General features: G+C 44.9%; 1 protein-coding gene across 3 annotated transcripts in view; it reads right to left on the bottom strand.

The window, feature by feature from the left end:
• Positions 1–15,000, bottom strand: part of LOC143281983 (uncharacterized) — an 80,006-nt gene that overhangs the window by 12,706 nt on the left and 52,300 nt on the right. For all 3 annotated transcript variants that reach the window (XM_076587358.1, XM_076587359.1, XM_076587360.1), the window contains exons 3-4: positions 3,062–4,089; positions 1–166 (exon numbers count right to left, since the gene is read on the bottom strand). The exon at positions 1–166 is cut by the window's left edge and continues 1 nt beyond it. In XM_076587358.1, coding sequence (XP_076443473.1) covers positions 1–166; positions 3,062–3,496 — 601 coding nt within the window. In that variant the 5' untranslated portion in view covers positions 3,497–4,089. The remainder of the gene's footprint in view (positions 167–3,061; positions 4,090–15,000) is intronic.

The following is a 15,000-nucleotide window of genomic DNA, read 5'->3' as shown; positions in this document are numbered from 1 at the left end:
TCCTGACGAGGGGCACGATGGAGGCCGAGTTGCACCTGGCCAGGGAGCAGGCCCTTCGCTGGCAGTGGTAGAGCTGCTGCCTCAGCTTGGGGCAGTCCGCGTCCACCCCGATCCCCTGGGACAGTCCGTGCAGCAGGGCCAGCTCCTTGCTCAGCTCCGACACCAGCTTTTTGCCCCCCCGGGCAAAATTAGAAACATTATGTATGTGTGTGTATAAAAATTGATAATAATTGTATATTAAGACTCTCAAACTACGAGGCAAGTTTGCAGTGGTTCTTAGTGCTGCAGCCTTGGGGGGCTAGTTGCCCAACGCCGACTTTCCTATAACCATCTTGGCCGCGAGAGTGGGGATATAACTTGGGCAAGACACTCTCTTCTGTATCATATTCTTGTCCAGATAGTCGGAACAGCATTTGCCTCCTCTGCTGTTCTGATGGTCATAGTCGGACACAATTGACTACCACACACACACAGAGACACACACACGCACACACACACACACACACACACACACACACACACAGACACAGACACACACACAGACACACACACACACACACACACACACACACACACACACACACACACACAGAGAAATTCACAAGATTCTCAAATCTTAATGTTTGACCCTCCAGCCTTTGAGCATGGGTGCACGTGAACAGGTGACTAAGAAAAAAAAAAAGAAGAAAAAAAGAAAATGAAACTGTTTTCTTTTTTTTCAGTAAATAAAAGATATACATTGCTTCGTCTCTTGTAACGCTTATAATGTCAGTCATCATTCTTATGCTGATGACACTCAACTCCAGAAGAGTGATACACCTGAAAAACTGTTGTCGCTCTTGCAAGAAACATCTAACTGCTTCCTGGATATTCAAAATTGGATGACTATAAATAAGTTACAATTGAACGCGGACAAAACTGAAGCAATGATCATAGGAACTAAACAAAAACTCTCTTCCATTACAACTAATACAATCAAACTTGGCAGTACATCCATCCCTCTGTCCACTTCAGTCAGGAACCTCGGCGTTGTCCTTGACAACACACTGTCCATGCAAACATTTATCAATCAGACATGTCAATCCTGCTACTGTCAACTGCGGCGCATCAGTTCCATCCGGAAATATCTGTCCACTGACGCAACATCTAGACTTGTCGTTTCTCTCATTCTCTCTCGCCTTGACTACTGTAACTCTCTATTGTCTGGTTTGCCTGCTTCATCCATTCAGTCCCTTCAGCGCATACAAAATTCTGCTGCCCGACTCGTCCTCAGAAAGAAAAGATCTGAGCACACCACTCCTCTTTTGCAACATCTCCACTGGCTCCCTGTCTCACACCGAATAAAGTACAAGATCAGCACTCTATGCTACAAATGTATTCACAAATCAGCCCCTTCCTATCTCTGTGGCTGCCTTCACCTCTACACTCCATCTCGCTCACTACGATCAGCTTCGGATCCACTCCACTTACATATACCCAGATTCAAACTCTCGACTGTTGGCCACCGTTCTTTCTCTGTCTCTGGACCTTGCAATTGGAATGAACTTCCTCTTTCGCTTTGTGTGTGTGTGTGTTTGTGTGTGTGTGTTTGTGTGTGTGTATGTTTGTGTGTGTGTGTGTGTGTGTGTGTGTGTGTGTGTGTGTGTGTGTGTGTGTGTGTGTGTGTGTGTGTGTGTGTGTGTGTGTGTGTGTGTGTGTGTGTGTGTGTGTGTGAGGGGGGAGAGAGAGAGAGAGAGAGAGAGAGAGAGAGAGAAGTAAACGTGATCATTTTTCCAGTCAGTCAGTTCTCCAGTCAGCCAACTAATTTATCAGTGCTGGTGAATCGAGAAGACAATTGATCAGTCAATCAATCAATCAAATCAGCTAAACAGTCATGCAGTCAGCTTTGGTGGTCGATGCAATATAAGCGAGAGAAAAACAATACCATAAAACACAGTGTTGTCTCAAGTTGAAAACGGACAAAAGGGAACAAATACGTCAGTATTTAGTCTCTAATTATTTTTGCTTACGTTTCGTACAGATGTGAGCGATGTTGTGTCTCTCAGTTTGACGCTGTGTTATACTTGTACATTACACATGTATTATGTATAACATTTATATGCGTACATGTTTGTGTGTCTCTTAGAACAACGGCAGATGTGTAATTCAGCCAAAGTGCTTATGTCTTCACCGTTGGAAAATAGAAATTCATTCATTCATTCATTCATTCTCTGTGCTTGTCTGATCATAAAAAAACAACCAGTCATTATTTCGTCTCTAATTGTTACATGTCTGACCATAAAATAATTTCGTCTCAAATTTGTTTTGTGTCTGACCATAAAAAAAAATTTTAAAAATCAGTCGCAGTTTCGTTTCCAGTGCGGGTCTTGCAGAAAAGCAGTATCTCGTTATTTCGTGTTTAATTAACTACGCGTTTTGTCATGGCCTAACTAAAGAGGAAAAAAACACAACAGCACTTATTTCGTCTTTGCATTCACCTTGTTTGTTAGTTGCAACAGTAGTAGCAGTAGTAGTAGTAGTTGTTGTTGTTGTTGTTGTAGTAACAGCAGCAGCAGCAGCTGTTGTTATAATCGTGGTAGGAACAGTATTGCTATTAACGCAGCGACTATCTTCGGTCAGAACCTTCAGGGCGCAGATTGGACTAACCAGCCATCAGCGCACACACCGACCCCAAGAACCCCAGCCCCCAGGATGACTAGGCTGGTCCTCGTCGTGCTGACGAACGAACAAGCAACGATCTCCTTCTGTCAGAGAACAAAGCTGTCTAGGCGCTGTGAAATCAAGGCTGAAAAGACCTCCTTTCCTACCTTGTTTGTTGTTGGGTTTTTTTTTATAAAGTTTTGTTATTTATTTTATTTATTTATTTATTTTATTTCATTTTTTTTTTTTTTTTAATTTTTGTTATTTCATTCATTTATTTGTTTTTTCTCAAGACCTGACCAAGCGTGTTGGGTCACGCTGCTGGTCAGGCATCTGCTTGGCAGATGTGGTGTAGCGTATATGGATTTGACCGAACGCAGTGACGCCTCCTTGAGCTACTGATACTGATACTGATACTTACCTTGGAGCAATCATCCACTGCTCCAGGACCGATGTTGAGAGGGTTCTTCAGCCGGTGCTCCACTCTCTTGATCATCTTTACCTCGTTGGCCACTTCATCGAAGCCCATCGCCTGCGAGGGGTCGAATATCTTTTCGATGTCCAGGGCAACATGACCTCTGGGAACCCCTCCCAACCCGGAGAGCCTCTGTGACGTCTGCTGCGTTTCTGACGGACGGGTGCTTGGTGACGTCACATTGCCTTCAGTCCTGTCGCCGCCGCCGCCGTCGCCGCCACCGCCGCTGCTGCTGCATGCTTGCGTCAGCGTTTCGTTATCGCAGTCTGCTGACGTCTTTGATGACGGTGGCTGCGGCGGTGGCGGTGGTGGGGGTAGTGATGTCATTGTCACGTCAGGGTCACTGCATGTGATGTCTATCTGCTCTGGGATGACGATCATGATGGTGAAGAAGAAGAATGGGTCATGTCGTGTTTAATATCTCAAATGTCCACCTGTCTGAACCGTGGTTAATTAATTAACAGTCCCGATCAAACGTGGTTTGATGCATTGTGTTACTTGTTAATTTTCTGAATCCGTGCAAGACCACATAACTCACAGTATTAAGAATAATTTGTATACTGTCTCAGTAAAGGTTGCCGTTAACCAGTATGTCAGAAAGTCAATTTTGAAGTGGAGCGATGATGCTTTCCACTATAAAAAGCACACCAAAAGTTCTTGAACTTTCAGTCAACGCTGAAAAGATTTGACGTTTCATTTATTGCCTTCTGCTTTGCGAATGTGTTAAAGTTCAGTAAGCAATATCAACAATCAGTCCTTGTTATTTGGTTTGTTTGCTTTTCTCTCTCTCTCTCTCTCTCTCTCTCTCTCTCTCTCTCTCTCTCTCTCTCTCTCTCTTTTCGATTATTAATTGTTTGTTTTTGTTGTTGCTGTTCTTTTTGTTGTTTTTTCTCTGCTGTTATGTCTCCTGTTCGACTGCCGTTCAAATAGGAAACGATGACTGGTTTTTGTTGATCATTTGATGTAATTCAAATCTGAAACAGAATAATGACCATGTTTGTTAACACTATTCATTCAAATCATAATGGAAAAGGAAGTAGTAGTAGTAGCAGCAGCAGTAGTTGTAGCAGTAATAAAGAATCAGCAGCAGCAGCAGCAGTAGTAGTAGTAGTAGTAGTAGTAAAGCAGCATCAGCAGCAGTAGTAGTAGTAGTAGTAGCAGCAGCAGCAGCAGTAGTAGTAGTAGTAGTAGTAGTAGTAGTAGTAGTAGCAGTAGCAGCAGCAGCAGTAGTAGTGGTGTATTCGTTGTTATTGTTACAACAGGAAAACAAGGTTCTTAAAAGAACACACACACACACACACACACACACACACACACACACACGCGTGTGTGTGTGTGTGTGTGTGTGAATGGGCACCTATCTTTGGTCGGGGAAGGTTAAAGCAATGAACAATGAACAAACGTTTTATTGAGGGTAAACTGGATAAGCTGGAAGCTTCTTTACACCATGCCCTCCCTCACACACAAACACCCACACACACGCACAAAAGATGAAAAAGGAAAGAAAAAAAAATCGGTACGGACACTCGGTGTAGACAGTAACAACAACAACAACAACTACAACAACAAGAGTTAATCACGAAACATAAAAAATAGCATGGAATATAACTCAGTCACACACACACACACACACACACACACACACACACACACACACACACACACACACACACACACACACCAGCTTACGCACGCATGCATACACGGGCTGATATACGGAGGAAGGAGAAGGTTGGGCCCCGCCTTTCTAAGCGGATCCCAGTGCCCCGACGGCCTAAGAAGGCAATGGGACCTTAAACGTTTTTAGTAACCTTAACTGTGCAGTACTCTTTGAGCTCATTATAACACAGAGATTTCGTCTTGTACCAAACAGATATCCCATTTGGAGTGATGGCCTATGTGGAGTGATGGCCTAGAGGTAACGCGTCCGCCTAGGAAGCGAGAAAATCTGAGCTCAGCCGCCGATATTTTCTCCCCCTCCACTAGACCTTTAGTGGTGGTCTGGACGCTAGTCATTCGGATGAGACGATAAACCGAGGTCCCGTGTGCAGCATGCACTTAGCGCACGTAAAAGAACTCAACGGCAACAAAAGGGTTGTTCCTGGCAAATTTATGTAGAAAAATCAATATCGATAGGGAAAACAAATGAAACTGCACGCAGGAAAAAATACAAAAAAATGGGTGGTGCTGTATTATAGCGACGCGCTCTCCCTGGGGAGAGCAGCCCGAATTTCACACAGAGAAATCTGTTGTGATAAAAAGAAATACAAATACAAATACAAACAAATACAAATTTACATACAGAACATCCTCCTCCTCAATCAAATATTGATGTGACCATTTACATACAGAACATCCTCCTCATCAATCAAATATTGATGTGACCATTTACATAACAGAACATCCTCCTCATCAATCAAATATTGATGTGACCATTTACATAAGAGAACATCCTCCTCCTCAATCAAATATTGATGTGACCATTTACATGGAGAAGATCCTCCTCATCAATCAGATATTGATGTGACCATTTACATACAGAACAACCTCCTCATCAGTCAAATATTGATGTGAATCTGAACACCCCAAACTTGTTGCAGATAAACACGGGGTGGTTGTGATGAACGCGTTGGGTTGGGTTGGCGGTGATCGACAATGCAAGGCGTCCTCGTACAACAAAAGCCATCATGATTGCGGTGGCAGAGCTACCAAGGACGTCCTGCTTAATTTTAACCCTTTTACTGCTTCTAACGAGTTTCCTAGTGAGTGAAGATTGCTTATCTCACATTGATAAAACCGAGCTTACATGTCACAATGTCAGTCACCCGTTTTTTTGTTGTTGTTTTTTTTGTTTGTTTGTTTGTTTTGTTGTTGTTGTTTTTTGTTGTTTTTATTTTGTTGGTTTTTTGTTTTTGTTTTTTTCGTTTGGACTTGAGGCTGCGTTACTGTTATTTAGCAAATTCAATCATACCAATTAAACTACACACATGAAAACTAACCGCCCTCCAATTTCATGTCACACTGACCTAATCGTTGGACACTGCTACAGAACGGTTTTATTATCTCCAATAAGAGAAATTCATTTGTGCTGTGTGTGTTAGAAACGATATGTACGTTAATCAACGTTATTCAATGTGAATGTATAAAAGACATAACATGGTTAAATGTTGAAGTGAAAAATCACAATCATGAAATAGTCACAACCAGAGAGCAAGCATAAAATATCGATCCCTAATTCAACATAGCCATATGATTAAAACCAAACTAATCAACAGTATCTAAAATTAATACACGTATAAGAATACACATACAAATGTGGGGGGCGGGGTGGGGGTGGCATTAGCGATTAAATGTCAGACTGCAGGCAATCTGGGCTTTCAAAGTCAAAATTCTATTTTCATAGTTGTAATTGAAGAAGCAACAATTGCTGTTTCCGACATCAAGATACCTGTGATATGCACACACACACACACACACACACACACACACACACACACACACACACACACACACACACACACACACACAAGAATAGATTGATAATGAAATGTCAATTGGATTTCTGTTTTACACGTACTCTCTCTCTCTCTCTCTCTCTCTCTCTCTCTCTCTCTCTCTCTTTCTCATTCCGCCTCTGTCTGTCTGTCTCTCTCTTTCTGCCTTTCTCTGTGACTTTCTGTCTCTGTCCCTGTCTGTCTGTCTCTCTCTCTCTCTCCCTGCACCCCCCCCTCCCCCACCCCGCCACCCCACCTGCACTCACAAGTCAAGCCCACAAAACAAACACCCACCAGCACACACACTCCCCCCCTTCCCCCTTCCTTCTAGTTCAATCTCCGCCTCCCCCAGCCCCCCCATACCCCACCCACCCATCCACCCCGAAAAAAGAACAAACAAACGTGACCTCTGATTACAAGCATTAAAACGTTGCCCCAGACTTAATTTGTAGCCGCGGACAAGACAATCTGACGTCGCGCGCGTGCGTGCGTGCACAAACTCTGCGCAGTGTTTGTCGTTGCCTTGGTAAAAAATTGATTTCTATTTTTACATGTGTGGACGGGTCCGAGCTTGGATCGATTTCTCCAGAGACTGGACGTGCTATTATTAAGTGTTATGGGCTGGTGGTGGGTAGTGGTGGTGGTGGTGGTGGTGGTGGTGATGATGATTGTGGAAGTAGTAGTATAGTAGTAGTAGTAGTGGTGGTGGTGATGGTGGTAGTTGTGGTGGTAGGAGGAGGAGGAGGAGTAGGAGGAGTAGGGGTGATGATGGTGATGGTAGCAGCAGCAGCAGCAGCAGTAGTAGTAGCAGTATTGGTAGCAGCAGTAGTGGTAGTGGTAACAGCAGTAGTTGAAGTAGTAGTCAGTAGTAGCAGTAGTCCGGCCTCAAATCCTACCTCTTTCTCTAAAATAGACCCCCACCCCACCCTCCTCTCTCTCTCTCTCTACTTCCGCCCATAGTTTCTCCCAGCCTTCTATCTATCTACTCGTGTTTAGTTTTGTCTTTCACCGATTTGACTCAGAAGTGTGTATGCGTGTATGAATGATAGTCAGTCGTATCCTACTATGACCATCAGAACATGCGGAGGAAGCAGTGTAGAAGCGCTTTGATCCGTCTCCACCGCGTAATAATACACTGTGCAATGTAAAATAATATACCTACATATAGTAATAACAGTAGCGGAAGTAACAGCAGCAGCAGCAACAACAACAGCATTAGCAGTAGCAGTGGCGGCGGTAGTTGTAGTGGTAGTTGCTAAAGAGTCAGGGAGACGGGGAGAGTAGATGCCTACGCTTGCTTACCTACGTGTGAGCGTAATAGTCGAATCGATTTTTTGTGTGTGTGTGTGTGATGATAGCACAAATGGATGTAGACACGCTATGCATAACAGAGGATTCACCGCGAAGTTGTCTTCTACGTAAGCGTTGTGCACGAACGACGCACCATGAGTTTTCAGTTTCAGTTGTTTTTTTTCAAGGAGTCCGTCACTGCGTTCGGACAAATCCATATACGCTGCACCACATCTGCGAGACCGATGCCTGACCAGAAGCATAAACCATCACGCTTTTGTCAGGCCTTGAGTGCATGCATATACACATTTGTGTACCTATTAGAATGGATTTCTTCTACCGAATTTTGCCACAGGACAACACTTTTGTTGCCATGGGTTCTTTGTTGTTAGTTTTCAGTGCGCCAAGTGCGTGCTGCAACGCGGAACCTCGGTTTATCGTCTTAGACGCTTTCATTTCCCAGTAAAACTTGTGATAAAGGGCTGGAGTAGTAATCGAACCCAGGCCCTCACGAACACTGTTGGCAGCTAGGCGTCCGAACGATTCTGCCACATTCCTCCTGTGCAACATGGAGCACACACTCGCGCGCACGCATGCACACACAATGATGGTAGTAGTAGTAGTAGTAGCATCAGCAGCTGCAATAACACAATCACCATCACGATCATAGCGATCATAATCATCATCATCATCATCATTAGAGTCTTCTGTGAAGGACTGCGACGCTCCTAATAGGAGGCAAGATCGCACTGGCTCTTAGCGCTGCAGCCTTGGGGGGCCACTTGACCTTTAGGGACCATCTCAACGCTGACTGTTCTATAGCCCTTTTGACTGAGAGAGTGGCGATGTGACTTGGACAAGGCACTCTCCGATTTAGTCAAGTTCTATTCCAGATTGTCGGGACAGCAGTTGCCTTCTCTGCTGTTGTGATGGTCATGGTCGGACGCGACTGACTAATCATATGTCACAGCAATCTGCGTGGACAGCACTTCACCAGCACAGGCAGCGAAGCGGACCACGACATTAGAATTCACAGAGAAAACATTCTGGATAACTAAACTCAAAACACTCCACCCATCTGGTCTGAACACGCTTGGCTAAAAAGAATTTTTGTTTTGTTTTTGTTTTGTTTGTTTTTTTGCTTCGGATGGTTCTGGTCTCCTTCCAAATTTGAACATTGTGTGTGCATCTGTGTGTGTGTGTGTGTGTGTGTGTGTGTGTGTGTGTGTGTTAATGTGTACTCACATACTGTTTAACCACCCGTGCTATTTAAAACTCGCCCCTCTCTTCTCTCTCTCCGTCTCTCTCTCTCTCTCTCTCTCTCTCTCTCTCTCTCTCTCTCTCTCTCTCTCATTTCTCTCTCTCCCACTCCACTACTCTCTCTCTCTCTTCACTCCCTCCTTTATCCTCCCACAGTCTCCACAATTTCTTCAAAATTACCTTCCTGCCTTCCTTCCTCCACCCACCTGCCCCTTCGCCCTACAGCCCACCCCACCCCCGCCATCCCCCTCTCTCTCTTTATCAGCGCCCTAATGGCAGCTGTCAGTCGGCTCTACCCGGCTAGACAGCCTGCCGTGCATATGATTCTGAGTTTGCAAAGTGCTTAGATCTTGGTCTTCGATCGAGGACAGGCGCTTTAAAGTAGCCATATCATCATTATCATCATCAAATTAATATAGACTCATGTACATGCTTCCGAATCCACCTTGCCTAAGATTTGCAGCATGGATTTCCATATTCAGACGTACTTGTTTGTTTGTTTGTTTGTTTGTTTGTGTGTGTGTGTGTGTGTGTGTGTGTGTGTGTGTGTGTGTGTGTGTGTGTGTGCGAAGCGACTGCTGGAGTACCGCTGTTTTAACTCCACTGGAGTCGGCCCAGAAATACCCCCCGTGAGTCATTTCAGAGCAGATTTCTCTCTGTGTATCGCTTTAAGAAAAAAAAAATTATGACGTGCAGTTCACTTTACCGTTACGGTAGATAAATCAGAATTTTCCGGGACGACGACGTATTATTCATGTATTATTTTGACACCGTGGGATGCGCAAAAAGAGAGGTGGGTTATGTCACCACGTGTCTGTCTGTCTGTCTGCATGTTCGCTTCTCTCTCTCTCTCTCTCTCTCTCTCTCTCTCTCTCTCTCTCTCTCTCTCTCTCCCTCTCTCTTCTATAATTTCTCCGCCCGCATTTCTTCTAGTATAATGCCTTCATTTATTGATAGATTTTTTTTTTTCTTAATACGAATTATTTCTTTCAGAAATCAGATCTTGAACATGAAGGGGTCGTCTTGAAGTAGAACTAGAAAGACTTCATCCCACCCTTCCTATATTGTGCCTGGGATGATGATTCCTGTCAAGGTCTTAATTGTCGGCAGATGCATGGGGAACTGACAATGGAGGCACGTGATAGCGGTCTCCACTCTTGGGGTGGAGTTGGAAGCGTAGGGGGTGGGAGTGGGTGGTGGTGGATGGAGTGGGACGGTCACTCAGTCTGGCTCCGCAACTAAGCTAGGGGGCTCAATGGGTGAGTGTCCTAAGTACGTTAAATCAGAACAGGCACTACTGAACACCACCGAAGTTTACTCAGCAGCAGTGCAGGGTTTCCTCTTTTGTGTGGCCTCCTGGCGACCTAACACGATAGTTCCCTGTGGACTGCCGGCGCTGGGACTGCGAAGGACGGGTCCGGGTGTGGCCGTGTATCGGGGGACTTGGAATGAGTGGAAAGGGGTAGTGCCACTGAAACGGTGTAGATGATTTGACAGGGGAAAAAAAACAGAATAAAAACAAACAAACAAAAAACTCCTTCCCATGTGCCAAAAAAGACTCCAAAAGGGTTATTTAGGGGGTCAGTAGTACTGCCCGAAAAGGATTCCCCATGGAGTCAATCTGGTATTGCCCTTGAATGACGACTGTTGGTGTCGAAAAGATAGATAACCAGCTCGCATTGACTCCTCATGGACTGTTTTCGGGAATCAGAACTGGATTATGTTGGGAGGGGAGGGAGGAGGGAGGGAGGGCTGCCCCCCAAACTCCACTTTGTTTGTTTGTTTGTTTTCTCACCTGTGTTGTACCAGGGGCCAGAATGGTCAAGATGCTTATCTGCCAGTACAGTGCCCGTGAGTTTGTGGGATTGAATCCCGGCATCGCCCTTTCTCCCACGTTTGACTAGAAAATCCCATTGAGCGTCCAGTCATTACGGGTGCGACGATAAATCGGGGTTCCGTGTGCAGCACGCACTTGGCGCACTGAAAAAGAACGAGAGTGTTGTCGTTTGTGCGAATTTTCGTGGAAGAAATCCACTCTCATAGGTACACAAACACATGCCCAAAGGCCTGACACTGACAAAGTGCGGTGGGTTATGCATCTGGTCAGACATCTACCTTGCAGTAGTGCATGATTATGGATTTATCCGAACGCAGTGAGGCATCCTTGTGAAACTGAAACTGAAACCGTTGAACGAGTATCAGTGTGTGCTATCTAGTGAAATTGGTAACATTTTTTTTTTTATTCTGAGGGCGTGGAGTCATTTCATGGCAATCGGTGCAATGTTCCCCCATAGGACTAACTCACCGCCTTGGATTACGCTACGCTGCTGGTCAGACATCTCTGCTTAGCAGATGTAGTGTTGCGTATTATTATAATGTATTTGTCCTAACGCAGTGACGCCGCTTTGAACAACTGAGCTGAGCTGAGCTGAACTGAACTGAACTGAACTGACTCACTACTGCAGTAATTTCAGGCCTGTTTGGGACTGACCAGAGTCATGGTAGAGCATGGAACGGGGGCTATAAACGGTGCGGGGGGGAATGGTTTACTGCAGGTAGCTAGCTATGCCACGGCGCCGTTGCTGTGAATAATGCAGCATCTGGGTGGGTTGTCGGCATTGTATGGGCATGGTTTACATCGTCACTATAGTCATTTCCACAAAGGGATGGAAGGTCAGACAAAAATGATTGTTCCGCACGCTCTGCCTCTCTCTGTCTCTGTCTCTCTCTCTTTCTCTCTGTCTCTCTCACTCTCATCCTCTCTCTCTTCTCTCCTCCCTTAACCACGCTCTCTCTGTGTCTTCCTCTTCCCTTCTCTCTTTTTCTCTCTTTCTCTCTCTCTTTCTGTCTCTCCATCTCTATTTCTCTCTGTCTTTCTCTCACTCCCGTTCTCTCTCCATCCCCCCCCGCCCTCTCTCTCTCCCTCTCTCTCCCTCTCTCTCTCTCTTTCTCTCTCTCTCGTTTGTTAGCAGCAAAAACGAAGACAATCTGGTTTAAACGTGGACTGCTTCGGCTTGTGTTTGTTTAAATTGATAGTTGTTGGCTTGGTGAAAGAAATGCTTTTGCTATGTTAAAAATGTTTTGTGGTTTGAATGTTTTTTTAGAGTGGGTGCACATTATCAGCGTAACGATAACAGCAGAATCAGCGTTAGAAGTAGTTTTGGAAGTAGTAAGCAGTAGTTATTGTAGTTGTCGCAGCAGCAGCAGCAGCATGGGACACTAGGATGTTTGTATGTGTGTGTGTGTGTGTGTGTGTGTGTGTGTGTGTGTGTACATGCACTCACATTCCTCTGATTTTTTTTTATTTGTCAAACTCGTTTTGTGATGATGACACAAATTGATTGTAGCCCCACTGTAAACACAGAGGGTTCACAGAAGCGTACAGTTGCTGATTAATTGACAGCGTACCTGACCTACATACCTTTAATCACTCACACCACACTTCGGCTGCTCGTCACTTCGGCGCCTTGCTGGTCTTTCAGTGCTACAACCATCGCTACGGTGATCAATATATATATATTTTTTTTTTTTTTAACGAAAAAAAAACCTAGTTTCGTATAAAGAAAAATATATGAAATAAGTTAAAGAAATAAAAAAATCAAAAAAAATCTAAGAAACCCGCTGGACGGATTCTAGTCAGCGATTCTCACGCAGAAAGCTAAAATAAATTGTATTGTTGAGGACGACTACTTGTCCTGTTGTTGTTGTTGATGATGATGATGATGATGATGATGATGATGACGACGACTCCGATGACGATGACAACGACAGCGAAGACGCCGGTGACAACAGTTTCAGGTTTCAAGGAGGTGTCAAAAGCGTGCGGACTGATCCATATACGCTACAACACGTTTCCATGGCAAAAGCAGATGCCGGGCAACCGCATCCACCAAGCATTCTTGTCTGGCCTTGACAACAACAGTGCTGATAGAAATGCTGCTGCTGCTGCTGCTGCTGCTACTACTGCTACTATTGCTGCTGCTGTTACTGCTACTACTACTGCTGCTGATGCTACTGCTGCTGCTGCTGTTACTGCTACTACTATTGCTGCTGCTGCTGCTGTTACTGCTACTACTATTGCTGCTGCTGCTGCTGTTACTGCTACTACTATTGCTGCTGCTTCTGTTGTTACTGCTACTACTATTGCTGCTGTTGTTGTTACTGCTACTACTATTGCTGCTGCTGCTATTACTGCTACTACTATCGCTGCTGCTGTTACTGCTACTACTACTGCTGCTGCTACTGCTGTTACTGCTACTACTATTGCTGCTGCTGCTGCTGTTACTGCTGCTGCTACTACTACTACTACTACTGCTGCTACTGCTACTACTAACTACTCCTGCTGCTGCTGCCACCGCTGCTACTGCTACTACTACAACTACTATGTCTTCTACTTCTACCACTGCTGTTACTATTCTATAACTATTGCTACTTCTGCTGCTACTATTAATGTTAGACTACACTATCGTCATCATTATCATCACCGTCACACACACACACACACACACACACACACACACACACACACACACACACACACACACACACCTCACAGCTTTCTGCAATGAGTCGGGACTGACTCAGTACGAACGACCGATCTCCCAGACCTGAACAACTCCACCCCCCCCCCCACCCACACAACCCCCACCCCCACCGCCCCATACCCCCCCCACTCCTAACTAAATTTATTGATCACCGTAGTGATCTACAGTGGAAAGCTCCACCCGATTGGTGACAAAGTTAAAAAAAAAAAAAAAGAAGTGAATGTCGTGTTGGCTGGCACCAAAAAAAAAAAAGAAAAAAGGTGGGTGTTTTAGTGTAGTTGTTGTTGAGGTATAGCGCCCACGTTCTCAATAATGCAGTCGTCACTGTATGCATTAACCGGGGGAGATGGGATTAAGATTTGGATTGGGATAGGATGGGATAGGATGGGGATGGGATCCCGTGTATCCGATGGGACTGGCCGAACCAACTGCCATTACTGTCTGTCTGTCTGTCTGTCTGTCTGTCTGTCCGTGTCCATCTTCGCTAGCCACAGCATCGATTTGACAAATGAAATCACGCGTTTGTAAGTGCGCGTTCGCACGCATTCCTTCGAATGTGTGTGTGTGTGTGTGTGTGTGTGTGTGTGTGTGTGTGTGTGTGTTGTGTTGTGTGTGTATGTTGTTTGTTGTGTGTGTGTGTGTGTTTGTGTGTGTGTGTTGTTGTTGTGTGTGTTGTGTGGTGTGTGTGTGTGTTGTGTGGTGTGTGTGTGTGTGTATGTGTGGTGTGTGTGTAGTGCGTTGTGTGTGTGTGTGGTGCCTGCGTGCGTGCGTGCGTGCGTGTGTGTGTGTGTGTGTGTGTGTGTGTGTGTGTGTGTGTGTGTGTGTGTGTTGTTTGTTGTGTGTGTGTGTTTGTTGTTTGTTGTGTGTGTGTGTGTGTTTGTGTGTGTGTGTGTTGTTGTGTGTGTTGTGTGTGTGTGTTGTGTGGTGTGTGTGTGTGTATGTGTGGTGTATGTGTAGTGCGTTGTGTGTGTGTGTGTGGTGCCTGCGTGCGTGCGTGCGTGTGTGTGTGTGTGTGTGTGTGTGTGTGTGTGTGTGTGTGTGTGTTCTTCTTGTTGTTGTTTTGCTTGCTTGTTTATTTGTTTGTTTTGTGATTTTCTGTGTCAGAATCTGTGTGTCCACGTCAAACTGGAGAAATGAAATCTATAAAAGTTAAAGAAAAAATATTATAATAATAAAATCGCGACAAAAGAACAAACAAAACCTTAGGCACCGGTATAGAGACATTCCAGAACTGAATCCGAAGAAATGCTTACGAGATTCGACCATTAATTTTATCTTGTCAACAACAACAATAATC

Source organism: Babylonia areolata, chromosome 5 (assembly GCF_041734735.1).
Source record: "Babylonia areolata isolate BAREFJ2019XMU chromosome 5, ASM4173473v1, whole genome shotgun sequence".
Lineage (NCBI taxonomy): Eukaryota > Metazoa > Mollusca > Gastropoda > Neogastropoda > Buccinidae > Babylonia > Babylonia areolata.
The sequence above is the reverse complement of the archived record's forward strand: the minus strand, read 5'-3'. Positions and strand labels throughout refer to the sequence as shown.